A 15,498-nucleotide genomic window follows, 5' to 3' on the forward strand; every position below is an offset into this window, starting at 1 on the left:
TAGCATGAAAACTGAAATCTATTTCTACTATAAAAAAATATCTGAGTATATTTACAGTGAATAGTTGCATGAAGCATGTACGTGAATGGAACATTTTATAGTCATTTATTTATATACACATGAATATTTTATGAAGCCTTTAAAGTCTCTCTTTTTTAAAAGTCTATACGACTTCAGGTATCAGGGTTTATCTTCCAGGGGCTCTTTTATATATCAAATTTGACTAAAATAATATATCAACTATACAAAAAATATATTCTCTTTAGTATCATAATAATAAAACCTTATATAAAGTGTTTTTTCTGCATTAATCAGTAGCTATGCAGTATTTTTAATCTCCTATTTCCTAACTGGGACCATCTTCTCCTGTTAGAAATATTTGCCAAGTTTCTGAACAATATTGTTTTTTTATGTGCTTCTGTCAAACAAGTGGGCATTAAATATACAGCATGTATTTGAAAACTGCTGAAAGGTAGCAATTTATGATATGTTTAGGTAGTGGCATTAATTGGTATCGTGGAGTGTCTTCGCTCTGTGTCACACCATCCTTTGCGTGCATGTAAAAATGTACGATTGCTGCATCTTGCTGTTGTCGTTTTGTTTTTTTAACGTGTATATGTAGAAAGTCGAGCCTTAAAATGACGATACTGGTATAAGTTTATATTTTCATTTATGTATGCTCGCATAAACTTTTCTTCTCTGCAAAGAATGTAGCACATGTCACTGAATTCCTTCATGTTCTTTGTAGCGGTAGTGTCACTGTATCACAGGCAGTATGCAAACACTGACTGTAACTGTTTACATTAAAACCTTCTCGCAGCTAATGTGGGAAATGTGTAATAAAGGCTGAAAATTCCCTCCAAAGCACACAATCATTGAGCCTCTTGATTCAGATTAGTTTGTGATATTTTGAGATTATCTTATCTGCACTATTTACTCTTGATACGTATTTGTTTAAGACATGATTTGAAATGTCCAATTTTGCCCGATCTTGCAGCCTTGAAGAATCTAATTTACATCTTCATATACTCTAAAACAGGGGTGTCAAACATAAGGCCCGGGGGCCAGAATCAGCCCAGCAAGCAAAGAAAGGCGACAGGTTTCATTTTCACTACATAAGATCAACGTGGGCTGCATGTGGCCCACCATGTATAATGCGTTTGACATGCCTCATCTATATGTGAATCACTGCTTAGATGGGCTGAGCCATATGTGCAGTAAAGAAAAAAGCCAGACAAACAAACAAATAAATTAAACCAATCACATCACCTGTTTGGTCTTCATAAGGCTGTTTTTCAGCATAACATGACGTTAAACACAGCCTTGAAGATTGGATCACTCAGAATAGGCACTGCTGTCAGAAAACAGGAAGCATATAATCTCTGCTAATGCATGGATGCTGATATTGGCTGTCAGTTGAAGAAAAATAGCCGTTCTCACATAATTACTATGCTGAGTGTCATTTTACAGCAACGCAGTGGTTTAGTGATATAAAAGCACTCAAAGCACTTAAAAGTTGTTTGTTTTGTGAAACAGGAAATAATGATGACATAATCTCTGATGTTTGTCTGTGCACCATGCATGAACTGGTCCATTAAACGCTGCACTGTTAACTGTATGTATGCAACTGTTCATTAGTGAGATTATATTTCATTGTTTATTTTTCTAATACTTCTATGTTAGAGCTGTTTGAAATCACATGTACTTGTAATGTGTGACACATTTTCTTCTTTAACACGTGTCACTGTATCAATGTAGTAAACTGATAAGCAGCATTTAAAACGAATCAGTGAAGACAGGTTGTGAAGCTTAAACAGCTTCATGAAGAATGGATGCAAAGTGTTTTGCTTATCAGTGGTTTTTCCTCAGAAAGCAGCCTCTCACTACCCGAGCCTGCTGCATGCTGTGATCTAGATTAAGTGTTTATGGCAGCTTTGATTCCCCGTCAGTCTTTATGCTGTCACCATGTTTCCCTCATCTGTATGTAAATTTTTAAAGTACCATCACAAAGGCAGTCCTTGCCTGCTAAAACTGTGTGCACACACGTGAAGAAGGCATGGATGTACACAATCCTTGGCAAAGAGCAGGGTCATCAAGTTTGCTGTCTGAAAGTGTGTCAGGCGACATCATGTATTAAACAAACCTCAGCTTTAAATATAGCTGCTGTTCAGAACAGGTATAGAGAGTGTTTAATAGTAAGGTTAATATACCAAACACCTTACCTTACAATATAATATGCATTGAGGCTGCTGTTGTTCTGATTTGTGCCATATAAATAAAACTACATTTATTTATTTGCTTACTTTTCCTCAAAGCAATGAGCAAACCCAAAACTTTTTTTTTTTTTTTACTAATATCGGACAGAAAGACAACAGATACAAAGACACCAAAATATAAGCCTGATACCACTGCACACACAATAATATGATTCATTGTTAATATAAAAGTACTGAATCAAGCAAATGTTAAAATTTATTTTGAAAGAGATATTACGTAGAGTTTTTAATAAAAAAGACAAACAAAATACAAATAGACTTCTTTATAACGCAGAGATTATAAACAGAAATCAGAAGTGAAGACTGTGTACGCATTAAAAGGAAGAAAACAAAAACAGTAGCTTAAAACTGAAGAAAATATGATTCAGACGCTATACTATTTTGTTAATACCCAATATTACTAAATGAAAACAAATGCCTGCGGTTGTATTTTTTACCCACTCTGTGGGACGTTAAGAAAATGTTGTGTGCAGTATTGATCCACTGTGTGCCCTGGGTACACAGAGTGCTCTTCGTCAACTGTTTAAACATGGGTTTAAGCAATGCGGTAATAGTCCACATCTAATCCATGTCATGTCTTTAGCCAATAACACATAGTTCTATAAAAGCTACATAAAAAGTACATATTCTGTACCTCTACCCTGGTACCTGGAAAGGGTCTCGATTGAGGATCCAAGGTCACAGCACATCGTACCACATCCCCTGCCTATCATACCTCTGCTCTTTCACAATGTACACGATCCAGCCCCCAGCCAATCAGGATAAGAATAAATCCCCCTTATCCACGAACCATTGCTCCTGGTGTCCCCTCTCTTTCTCTTTAGAGTTCGGTAAAATAATCTGATTTCAATCCTCAGGACAGAAATGAGGCTTCCTTAAAAACAGCTCCTACATCTGCAGACAAAAGGTTCTCACCTTTAAAATCCACAGCACACGCTGAAGATTTTCTAAGCGTGGCCAAAAGGACCTACCAAGCTGACGGCATGTTTGTGGTCAAAGTCTTGTGGTGTTTGCTTTTAATCTATCACCTCAGTGAGGGAAAGAAAATCAAAGGAATCAGAGCAGGTAAGTGAAATATCATGCTTTGCCTTCGCTTCTGTGATTTATGCACAGATTGATTGATGCTATCAAAATCTTTAACAAGCACTAAATTTAACTATAGTTCATGCTGTGAATTCATGCTGAGGAAAGTGTTTGCAATGAGACTCACACCGAAACTAGCCAATCTGTACACCGCAGAAGTATACACATAATTTCCCAAAGTATCTCTTTCTAAAGACAATCTTTAAAACAATCTTTACTGTTTATTTAGCCTCACAGTAGATAGTTATAAAGATGTGGTTCCACAGAGTAGTATTTTGCCTAAAAAGCAAAAGCTCCCCGATTTGGTCCCAGGAGGAGACACAAATGGATCACAGAGGGGGCCGACATAGAAACACAGATAAATTAGACATGTGGAGCTACCTGTCATGGCTACCCCGTGTACATCAGGAAGCAGCTGAAAGCAAATTCATGTCTTGTAAAGTGAAATTTTAACCAAGTTTCAGTCCAGCTGCTTCAGGCTGTATGTTTATTTTTACTAATTCATATGAACAATTACATTTAAAAGTTACATTAAGATTCCACAGATGAGCAACAAGTAAGCGGAGAAACACAAACAGTGTGCGTGTGTGTGCGTTTCCCTTGTTCCCTTACAGTGAAGAGTCACTTCAAATCGGTATAAAGCTGTTCTGAGCTTTCACGTTTATCCTGTGATAAAACATTTTTCATGCAATCGGTCCTTTCAAGATTGCCAGTGCCCCCAGTGTCTGGGGGAAAAACAGGCCACCAAATGATTTGATGAATATAAAAATATGAATCACGTTTTTTTAACATCTATGGGAGATTTTACAAAGCTGTTAGCCTTTTCTCCACCACGTGGATATCTGGGTGAATGGCGTTCATCCAGAGAGAGACTTAAAAACTGAAACAGCTGTCAGATCTTGTTAAGTTGAACTTGTTGTTTTGAACTTTTAAATACTTTTTTAAATAAAATAAAATATTTAGCATCTTAAAACCCAGCCTTTTTTCTACAAAATCTCAACTATTTGAAAGCTCGTAAAGGATGCGTTCACACCTTATTGATGATTGTCATTATTTTAAAAAGTCCTACAACGAAATCATTAAAACGTGCGCAAAAAGGAAAAGTTACTGGAGATTTTAACTCAGATCAGATTTCCTTGTATTATTGTAGGGTGTTTACCTCACAATACAAAGCTACTTGAGGTAACTGTTGTTGTGATTTGGCGCTACATAAATAAATATAAATAAATAAATCATATTCCTTTAGGTTTGCCATTATTTTCTCCATCTCAGTCTTTAGTGCCGGTGTTTTTACTGGGTCTTTAAATGTGGGCTTATGACAGACTTCATGCCCCATTTACAAATATGTTTTTTTTAATTATGCGCTGTGATAGATACCATGACTGATTTGCAAAGTAAACACAGTTCTTGTACAAATTTCTGGGTTAGGGTTTGTTTGTGTTCTGTTACTAATGAGTCAGACTGTTTTCACTGATCGTGTCGATAAACAGTCACTGAAGAGACACACCAAAGCAAATGATGATAAATGATGGCTGGATGTTCTTTTACTTTTCTTGCTAAGACGATTTGGGCTTCACATCAGGAACCAGAACTTGTATGAAGGCAGCTGCATTGCTGGGTGTTTACAGGCGCCTTGGTTTTTGGCATTATTGGCTGTGGTTTTAAACATGTTGAGGGAGGAGGAGTTTACGTAACAAATGATAGAAGAGTCTGGCAGAGATTCATCCGATGGGACTTGTTGTGAAGTGATGTCTGTGAGCAGATGCCAGCGAGGTCTGTATGACCTGGACTCACAGCAAAGGGCTTCTGATTGGGCGTTAGTTAGTCTCCAGTCCAATGGAGCCTCAGCAGGAACTGACTGTCCTAATTTCTCCACGTTTACTCACTCAAATACTTACATTAATGCATCAAAACACACTCAGTGTTATCAAATTGACACATTTCCATTCATCATTTGTAATTATTCTGTAAGCATAACCATCGTGTTCTGTAAAGTACTCGTTTCTAACAGACAATCCATCCGTTATTTGATTTCTGAGGTGCAGTGGGGACAGAGCAGAGGGATGTCCTGAGGGAGAAAGAGCTATATGTCAGCAGTTCAGTCTTTAGGCTGTTTTTAGGAGGTGAGGACACCTGCACGCTGGACCCTCTGCAGCTGCACACTCTCACCTCCTGTGGCTTCAACAGCAGTAATCCCCTCATCATCATCACTCATGGGTGGTCGGTAAGGTCAACTCCCTTTTCTCTCTTTACGCTTCGCTGACTTAAGCCACTGGATACTAAACATGGAACTTGACTACAGGGAGGGAAACGTCTTCAAAAGGCTGAAACATGTTGAAAAAACACACCATGAGGTAGACACATGGATCTGCACTGAAATGTAATTAAATTTTGGATCGGATCATGTCAGCCACAATAGCAGTTAGTTCCCAGACCACACCCGTCACAACTCAAGATTACTAAAGTTTTGGTAGAGATTTATACGTACATTATCCATCATTCAACCTTTTTTTTGCTTATCCAGTTCAGGGTTGTTGGGGGGGGCTATCCCAGTGGTCAAAAGGCGAGAGGAGGGGCACATCTTGAATAGGTCGCCAGCCTCTTGCAGGGCTAACACAGAGAAACGTACATTAAAAAGGGGTGGGGTGCTAGTGCCATGACTCTCTTGACCCCACTGAACTTTGACTGCCCTTTTCTCTTTGGAGTATGGAACATTTTGAGCTCGGTTACACAACTATAAAGCTGTCTCTATAACAGTGAAAATATTTGTCCACAAACAGACTTAAGAACACCTGCCAAAATACATAAAAACTCCTTGCTGTAATTCCCATTCACAAAACAATCTGTATCATATTTATCTGTCAGCGAGATTTCAACACCAAGCTGAAGTTGGTGAATGCTGCAGGAGAGGTGGAGGATGGCAGATAAAAGGAAGCTGTTACATTCTTGTGCACATGCAGGTCACCTATTCCTAAACTGCAAAACAGGAAGCAGGCCTTGGCTGAGGTTGAACCCTCTTAGTCGCCCTGTAGTTTGTTATGCCTCCCCGTATGAGGTAGCCTGATTTTATTTAGAGTGAAACCATATAGTATATGTTTCACAGTCATGGTATAAAAGCAAAATTTCAAGTTTGATTTTCAATTTAAAGATTTTTTTTTTTTTAGAAAATAACCTAAAATTCTGACTTATGGATGGCAAAAAATGTTTTTTCTGTGGCAGAAACAAACTTCCATAGTCTGAGAATAGGGTCCCAGATGTCAGACAGTCAGTTTGACAAAGGGAGGACAGGAGACACTGAGGATTAGCTGGAGATTAGAGACGCATGGGGAACAAGACACAGGTGAGCGTAATCAACACAGGTGGTGACAATAAAACACTGAATCATAAGTGATATAGAAATGAAAACAGAAAAGGAACAACAATCACCTTTACAGTGAAACATGAAAGATAAATACGGAACATGAATGAACTCATTCAATGGGACAACATTTTGAAGACACGGGAAAAACAAAGAAAAATTTAGCTTCAGACTAAAGGCAGCTGGAACTGGAGAAGCATAAGAGACAGTGAAGGATGACACGTGAAGACACGAGGACATGAACGAGACAGAGGGGACACAGACTGGAATACTGGTGAAGAATAACAAACAGAAGCAAAACACAAAACAGAACTCACTAATTTCACAAGAACTACAAATCACTAAAAAAGAAACTTGTGACAAGTGCTCAAAAATAAGAACCAGAATTCAAAAATACCATGAGAATTAAGACTCCATAAAAGCCAACAAACACTAGCTCAGCAAATGAGAACCAAACAGAAACCCCAATCCCACATACTAAGAATTCAAAAAGGGAAATAAGAAAGAAAAAACCCTCCATAAACACAAAGATGATGCCAATATATGATGGGTGGGGAAAAGTGAAAAATCAACAGTTTGTAACGGTTCATGAGGAAAAATCCTTTAGTTAAGTAACAGAGTCACTGCAGTTTCTCTCATTTTTGCCGAACTGAACTATGCACAGGACTGTACTGTGGACAGCACATATTAACACTTTAAAAGTAAGAAGCTGTTTTTTTAATGCTTAGTTTTGCTGTTGTGAAGGTGGATGGCATAATGGAGAGCTGGGTGATGAGGTTAGCCACGGCTGTGAGGACAAACCTGATAGATGCAAATGTGGTGCTTACAGACTGGCTGTCGCTGGCTCAGCAGCACTATCCAATCGCAGTACAGAAAACCCGCACTGTTGGAAAAGACATAGCTCACCTACTGCAGGCACTTCAGGTGAGAATAAACTCCTCCACTGATCTTTATGATGTCAGTGGACTGAAAGGTGATACATTTTCATTCCATAATCAAATCCATACGTTTCAGCAATCATGCATGTCTTTAATCGCCTACAGGAGCACTACAAGTACCCACTTAGAAATGCTCATTTGATTGGCTACAGCCTCGGCGCTCACATCTCTGGATTTGCTGGGAGCTTTCTGACAGGTCCGGAGAAGATTGGAAGAATTACTGGTGAGATTTTTAGTCCTTTCATAGCTAAATTTAATAAATAGCAATTTATTCATTTAATATTCTAAAACCACCCAATGCTTGTGTATATCATGTGTGTTCAGGGCTCGATCCAGCCGGTCCGCTGTTTGAAGGCATGTCTCCCACGGACAGACTGTCTCCTGATGATGCTGAATTTGTGGATGCCATCCACACTTTCACCCACGAGCGTATGGGCCTCAGTGTGGGAATTAAGCAAGCTGTGGCCCATTATGACTTTTACCCGAATGGAGGAGATTTCCAACCAGGGTGTGACCTGCAAAACATTTACGAGCACATATCCCAGTACGGGATCCTCGGTAAGATAAATCTGTAACAGCACATTAAAAATTGCGACCACCAGAAATAACCATGATTGTTTTATAGTATAGTATTTCTGCAGCATGAAATAAGCAGCTCTGTGATGCCTCTTAGAGGCTGCAGTGTTTTATGGTCTGTAAGTGTGGGATAGAACAACAGAACATCCTGCTGTCTGTTTGCCGCTGAAGACTGGCAACAAGCTGCCTGGTCTGATGAGTCTCAATCTCTGCTCTGACATTCAGATATAAACAGCATGGATCGATCCTGCCTTGAATTCACGGTTCAAACTGCTGCTTTTAGTGATGTAATCATGTGGAGGATATTTTCTTGCCTCTCTTAGTACCAACTAAGGGTCAGCCTACCTGAGTATTGTCCATCCCTTTATGATCACAGTGCACCCAGCAACTGTGCGATGATATCATGTCAGCATGAACCGAATGTTTCCAGCACCTTGTTGAATCCAGCATCCAACCCTAGCCAGATGTATCTAATGAAGTGGCCACTTTAAACATTGTATTGAAACTTAAATATTACAAACATTTTTCTGAACAAACAGTCTTTTACAAATTTAGACCATATTTATCAGGAATACCAAAGCTATTATATTTGTTTATTTATTTAATGTCTGCATTGATGAGTCCACATAAAGTAGGCATTCATTCCCTGTTGGAAAAGGCATTCAAGTTTCTGGTTCCTCTGGTTTAAATCAAAGCTCCAATCAGAGCAGTATGTTCTCTGCTTAAAGGCTTTCTGGTTTCCTTCTTTGCACGCTCTATCATAACATTTTTTCTTCTTAATTGGCCTTGCCACCTCAGAACACTGGTTTAGAAGCCACGTCTAGGATGCCGATTCCTCTTCTGCTTGTTGACAGTTTCTTCTTCTGTGTTTAGGCAGATGTATTTAATTTCATGCAGTCTAACAGAAGTGGCTGTGGGATTTATGCTGCCTCTCAATCCTAAACACATCCTCACAATATGACAGCGAGAACCACATTAAAGCATCTGTCATCCTCAGGAGTTAATTAGCAACATGTGCCGTGCTTTTTCTCTGTCCATCCGTCTGAGCTGAGCTGCCTTCAGGCTACAAGCTGCTGCTCAGAGAAACGGCCTTCAGAGCAGAGCCGTGTCAGACATAATGAGTCACTTATAGGAGATGTGACAGAAGCAAGAGCTGATAGATGCCACCATTTGGCGATAATGAACTCGATCCACAAATAATGGTCAGGCTTCGTGGTTTAGCTCTTCCACAATCCGTTGAAAGTCAGATCAAAGTCGTTTTGGAGAAGCAGGTTTAAAATTTTCACCACATTTTTATTTTTCTCTTAGGCTTTGAGCAAACAGTGAAATGTGCCCATGAGCGCTCTGTCCATCTCTTCATCGACTCTCTGCTCAACAAAGACAAGCAGAGCATGGCCTACAGGTGCAGCGACAACAGCGCCTTTGACAAGGGCGTCTGTCTGGACTGCCGGAAGAATCGCTGCAACACACTCGGCTATGATATCAAGAAAGTCCGCACGGGCACCAGCAAGAGGCTCTACCTGAAAACACGGTCTCGGATGCCTTACAAACGTATGGTTTGTCATTTTGACCTAACAGCCGTGTAAAAGTCATAACTGACCAACAGGATACACTTATATGTCCCATTAAAGACTTAATATATATAAATAGCTTTTGCGTGTGTTATTAAGGCAAAATAAATCAGTTTGATGACAAGATTACACAAAAATAAGGAGGCCAAATTTTATTTAAGTTAAAGCGGAGTGGCAGTAGATTTGAAAGGATTCGGTGCATCTGTCATCATGGCATAAAATCTCATCCCAAGAAGATTTCTAGTCGTTATTTGTTATTCAAGTAAACCTACGACAAGACCTAGACTTTTTACAGCTTCATTTCTTTTGAGAATGAAAAAATGAGAAATTACAAACCACTAATTTCATTTGTAATTTAGATCTTTAGTAGGAAAGGGTGGCTTTTAGATTGGTGCCATCAACTGGGCTGGAAACCACAAAGCTTTGGTGTTTTAATGGAACTTGCAGACATGAAAACATAAATATCAGATAAATATCAATATCAGAAACTTTGCACTTTGATGGCCTCATTTTCCCGGTTTTCTGCCTTGATTGAACTCCATTACAGTGGGGCAAAAAAGTATTTAGTCAGCCACCGATTGTGCAAGTTCCCCCACCTAAAATGATGACAGAGGTCAGTAATTTGCACCAGAGGTACACTTCAACTGTGAGAGACAGAATGTGAAAAAAAAAAAATCCATGAATCCACATGGTAGGATTTGTAAAGAATTTATTCGTAAATCAGGGTGGAAAATAAGTATTTGGTCAATAACAAAAATACAACTCAATACTTTGTAACATAACCTTTGTTGGCAATAACAGAGGTCAAACGTTTACTATAGGTCTTTACCAGGTTTGCACACACAGTAGCTGGTATTTTGGCCCATTCCTCCATGCAGATCTTCTCGAGAGCAGTGATGTTTTGGGGCTGTCGCCGAGCAACACGGACTTTCAACTCCCGCCACAGATTTTCTATGGGGTTGAGGTCTGGAGACTGGCTAGGCCACTCCAGGACTTTCAAATGCTTCTTACGGAGCCACTCCTTTGTTGCCCGGGCGGTGTGTTTTGGATCATTGTCATGTTGGAAGACCCAGCCTCGTTTCATCTTCAAAGTTCTCACTGATGGAAGGAGGTTTTGGCTCAAAATCTCACAATACATGGCCCCATTCATTCTGTCCTTAACACGGATCAGTCGTCCTGTCCCCTTGGCAGAAAAACAGCCCCATAGCATGATGTTTCCACCCCCATGCTTCACAGTAGGTATGGTGTTCTTGGGATGCAACTCAGTATTCTTCTTCCTCCAAACACGACGAGTTGAGTTTATACCAAAAAGTTCTACTTTGGTTTCATCTGACCACATGACATTCTCCCAATCCTCTGCTGTATCATCCATGTGCTCTCTGGCAAACTTCAGACGGGCCTGGACATGCACTGGCTTCAGCAGCGGAACACGTCTGGCACTGCGGGATTTGATTCCCTGCCGTTGTAGTGTGTTACTGATGGTGACCTTTGTTACTTTGGTCCCAGCTCTCTGCAGGTCATTCACCAGGTCCCCCCGTGTGGTTCTGGGATCTTTGCTCACCGTTCTCATGATCATTTTGACCCCACGGGATGGGATCTTGCGTGGAGCCCCAGATCGAGGGAGATTATCAGTGGTCTTGTATGTCTTTCATTTTCTGATGATTGCTCCCACAGTTGATTTGTTCACACCAAGCTGCTTGCCTATTGTAGATTCACTCTTCCCAGTCTGGTGCAGGTCTACAATACTTTTCCTGGTGTCCTTCGAAAGCTCTTTGGTCTTGGCCATGGTGGAGTTTGGAGTCTGACTGTTTGAGGCTGTGGACAGGTGTCTTTTATACAGATGATGAGTTCAAACAGGTGCCATTCATACAGGTAACGAGTGGGGGACAGAAAAGCTTCTTACAGAAGACGTTACAGGTCTGTGAGAGCCAGAGATTTTCCTTGTTTGAGGTGACCAAATACTTATTTTCCACCCTAATTTACGAATAAATTCTTTACAAATCCTACCATGTGAATTCATGGATTTTTTTTTCACATTCTGTCTCTCACAGTTGAAGTGTACCTCTGGTGCAAATTACTGACCTCTGTCATCATTTTAAGCGGGGGAACTTGCACAATCGGTGGCTGACTAAATACTTTTTTGCCCCACTGTAGCTCCATAAGCCTAGGATAAGCAAATTAGATTTTAGTAGTTAAAAGTGAAAGATCAGGGCCACTTTGGCCTCATAAAACATTTTTTCTTTGTCTAAATCAAAAAAATTACAGAGCAGTTTTTGCCAATTTTTCACACTATCGAATAAAAACTTACATCTAAATCTGTTTAGACAGTCCACATCCACCAGTAAATGAATCCAGTCCTCTGTTTGACTGGTAGGAATACAAAAATCAGCCATTATCTACACAAAATCTGTTCCTGTTTCAATGTTTTATTATCCTATATGTTAGACTGATAAAATGTAAAGCTAACAAGAAAAACTGAAAACTGTGTCGGGGGTTTCTCTGTAACCGTGTCCTCTTCTTCTTCTGTTTCTGGCTTCCACCCTTCAGTCTATCATTACCAGTTCAGGGTCCAGTTCATCAATCAGACGGAGAAGGTTGAGCCCTCTCTTACGATCTCCCTCACAGGAACCAAAGAAGAGAGTGGAGCTGTGGACATCACCTTGTGAGTACTGTACCAACACCAACCCCCCATCGGGTTTAAATCAGAACACATGAGCACTCTTTGACACATGCAATATGCAGCTGGGCTCTCAGCTCTACAAAGCAAGTTAAGGAGAGCAGCTGACACACATGGAAACAACTGAAGCCCTTGCATGAAAGAGAACTATAAATGGCAATGATGGGATGAATAATTTAAACAAGACAATATTCCCTGACAACTGTGTTATCCTTCATATTCTGTGTATCAAAGCGTCTCAGGCTAAACAGTGCTAGCAGAGGAAATCTCATCTGCTGTCCCGCTCTAGTCTGAGCCGCCACAACAGCCTTTTGCAGGGTGATTAACTCTCGTCTAACTTTGTCTCTCTCGATTACTGTTTTAAAAATCTCCACCAGCAATGAAAAGATTTCAGGTAACAAAACCTTCACCTTCCTGATCACCCTGGACAGAGACTTGGGGGAACTGATGTTGCTCAATATACGCTGGGAGGCATCTCCTCTGTGGGAAAATGTGTGGGACAAGGTGCAGACCATCATTCCTTGGAGAACTTGGGAAAGAAAAAGACTCCTGAATGTGGGCAAAGTCAGCGTCAAAGCGGGCGAAACACAGAGGAGGTACATGTGTTTCTTACGAGCTAGCAGCATAAAACCAAAAGTTTTTCTTGATTGCTGTAAATTTTCTTGTTTTAACCAAAGTTTCTTTAGCAGACACCAAAAAAACAGGAATTGTTCTGTCTTTAATTGTTTATCTATTACTTTGGTGTAGAATGAATGGGGGAGGTTATTATCAACAAACTGTAAAACGTATAAATATATAATTAAATCAAAACCTTTATGCCTTCCATATTTTCTAAAGAAATCCAGCAGGCCGGATTGGAGTCTTAGCTGTGCCAATTCTGCCCCCCAGCCTCATGTTTGACACCCCTAAATTAAGGGCTTAAATGATGGAGAGCACAAATAATTATACAGCTTTTCATCATCATACCGGGCTTTATTCCACACATGATTCCAACACTGCTGAAGCCTTTTCTATTTTTTTAAACTACATATTTTTAAATTGATTTTATTTACATACACACACACATATATATATATATATATATATATATATATATATATATATATATATATATATATATATATATATATATATATATATATACATACATACATACATACATACATACATATATACATGCATATATACATATACATATACAAATGCTTCAATGATCCAGTCCAAACCCATTTCAACAAAAGCCGTGACAAAAACTAAGAACATTAACTGAACTTTTAAAGGTGAAATGTTTTTTAGTGATTGATACTTTTCAGCTTGTTTGTTTTCTTTGTATTATTTTTTTGTTTCATGATAGATCACATATTTCCTGTAGGTTGCAGGTCTAACTGCAGACAGACATGACAGGCTAGTTTAGTCTACAACAGCCAACAATATGTGTCAAAAAGTGGTTTAGCATTATCTTTGCTGCATGCAAAAAGCTCTTCTCTGAAAGAGACGTCTGAATGGCTCTATCTGAATATATGTGTCATTCAGCATTAATGGGGCCTTCACGGATTAGCACGTTACAGCTGTGGCTCAGGAGGAAGAGCAGGTTGTCTACTAATTGGAAGGTCAGTGGTTTTAGTCTGCGTGTCAGTGTTTCCCTGGGCAAGATGCTGAGCCCTGAGCTGCCCCTGCTGCATCTATGTGTTAGGTTAAATCACTTTAAAAGCAATTAGGCATAGAAAATGGTGATTAAGGCTTGTGGCTAGAAAGTACTTTGAGTGCTCAAATAGAGTAAGAGAGTGCAATGTAAGTACCAGTCCTTTTACTGTTGCATCTATCGGAGGACACAGTGTCCATGATTTCCAAAATATCTTCACATTCCCACTCTGTACACATTCAAATGAGCTTTGACCCAGAGAAAGCTGCTGTGTTTTGGATGGTGTTTGGGGTTTTTTCTCTTTGCATTGTAAAGTTTTAACTTGCATTGGTGGCATCACAGATGACCTCTGTTGACCCTGCAGTTTTTCGTATCACATTCAAAGCACATATATATGAGCATATATGATATTTCCAAATATAAAATAAAAATCACACTGTGATATTTAATAGAGCTGAAAATGGGATAAACAGGAAAGAAAGTCAAGTACAGTTGTCTCAAATTGTACAATAGTGCTAAGACGAGTAATATTACTGATACTGAATTATATTAATTCAGTTCAGTTTTAATGAAATAGCACCAAATTGTAACAACAGTTGGCTCAAGGTGCTTCATATTGTAAGGTAAAGATGCTACAATCGTATAAAGAACACACTTGAGACCATTACAGACTGCTGATGCCATCTAGTGGGTTGTTTCCCATACACAGACTGGTTAATCTTTACTCCTGCACTCACTCTTTCTGTTTAATCGCAGCGTGTTAACGACACCGTCTCTGTTTTCCAGGACATCTTTCTGTTCCATGACAAACGAGAGACAAATGGAAGCGTCAGAAGACATGGTGTTTGTACGCTGTAAGGAAGAGAGACCAAAAAGGCCCAGAAGAAAGGACAACTTATAGACTTGTGTGGGTCACTCGCTGAAGATCTAACTGAAGATATCAGTTGAATGGCCCTTGAAAACAACAACGAATGCGATAAAATTCTCCCTCCTTGAAGGGAAGTTGTGTACATTCAGGGAGTAACTCAGAAAACCATAATTGCTGGAAAGAAGTGCTGAATAAATATACTGTTCTTTTCTATCATGTCATTAGGTGGGTTTATTTTTCTACACATGCACAAAGGTCCATTCGTATCCAGCTACGGACTAACACATTTTTCCATGTCACAAATGTGCAGATATTTTGGTTGAATGAAAACACAACTGACAGGTTGAACTGTAAGTTAAAGCGCTAAACCCTTTAAAGCCTGAAACGGGAACTAATCTAAATTCTAACTGAAAATTGATGTTTATAAAACCCTCTATTGATGCCTATTTTGCATCTATTATTTGAATTTGTATCATAATTGCTTGAAAACAAAATCAGTCTTAAAATCT

At 39.4% G+C, this 15,498-nt stretch overlaps 1 protein-coding gene across 2 annotated transcripts; it reads left to right on the forward strand.

Moving 5' to 3' along the window:
- Positions 1-3,028: 3,028 nt before the first annotated feature.
- On the forward strand, positions 3,029-15,203 carry lipca (lipase, hepatic a). 2 transcript variants are annotated; one of them, XM_085374954.1, is made up of 9 exons: positions 3,029-3,341; positions 5,399-5,583; positions 7,462-7,641; positions 7,761-7,878; positions 7,980-8,213; positions 9,540-9,782; positions 12,350-12,464; positions 12,857-13,075; positions 14,908-15,203. In XM_085374954.1, exons 1-9 carry the CDS (start codon positions 3,260-3,262, stop codon positions 15,020-15,022), a joined length of 1,491 nt encoding a protein of 496 aa, XP_085231080.1. In that variant the 5' UTR covers positions 3,029-3,259; the 3' UTR covers positions 15,023-15,203. The 2 variants fall into 2 exon arrangements, with proteins under 2 accessions (XP_085231080.1, XP_085231155.1); XM_085375029.1 differs by having other exon boundaries at positions 3,032-3,341; positions 5,405-5,583.
- Positions 15,204-15,498: the final 295 nt, after the last annotated feature.

The sequence above is a fragment of the Diplotaxodon limnothrissa genome, linkage group LG1 (genome assembly GCF_057381915.1).
Source record: "Diplotaxodon limnothrissa isolate DT_005_m linkage group LG1, D_limnothrissa_male_GT1.1, whole genome shotgun sequence".
Lineage (NCBI taxonomy): Eukaryota > Metazoa > Chordata > Actinopteri > Cichliformes > Cichlidae > Diplotaxodon > Diplotaxodon limnothrissa.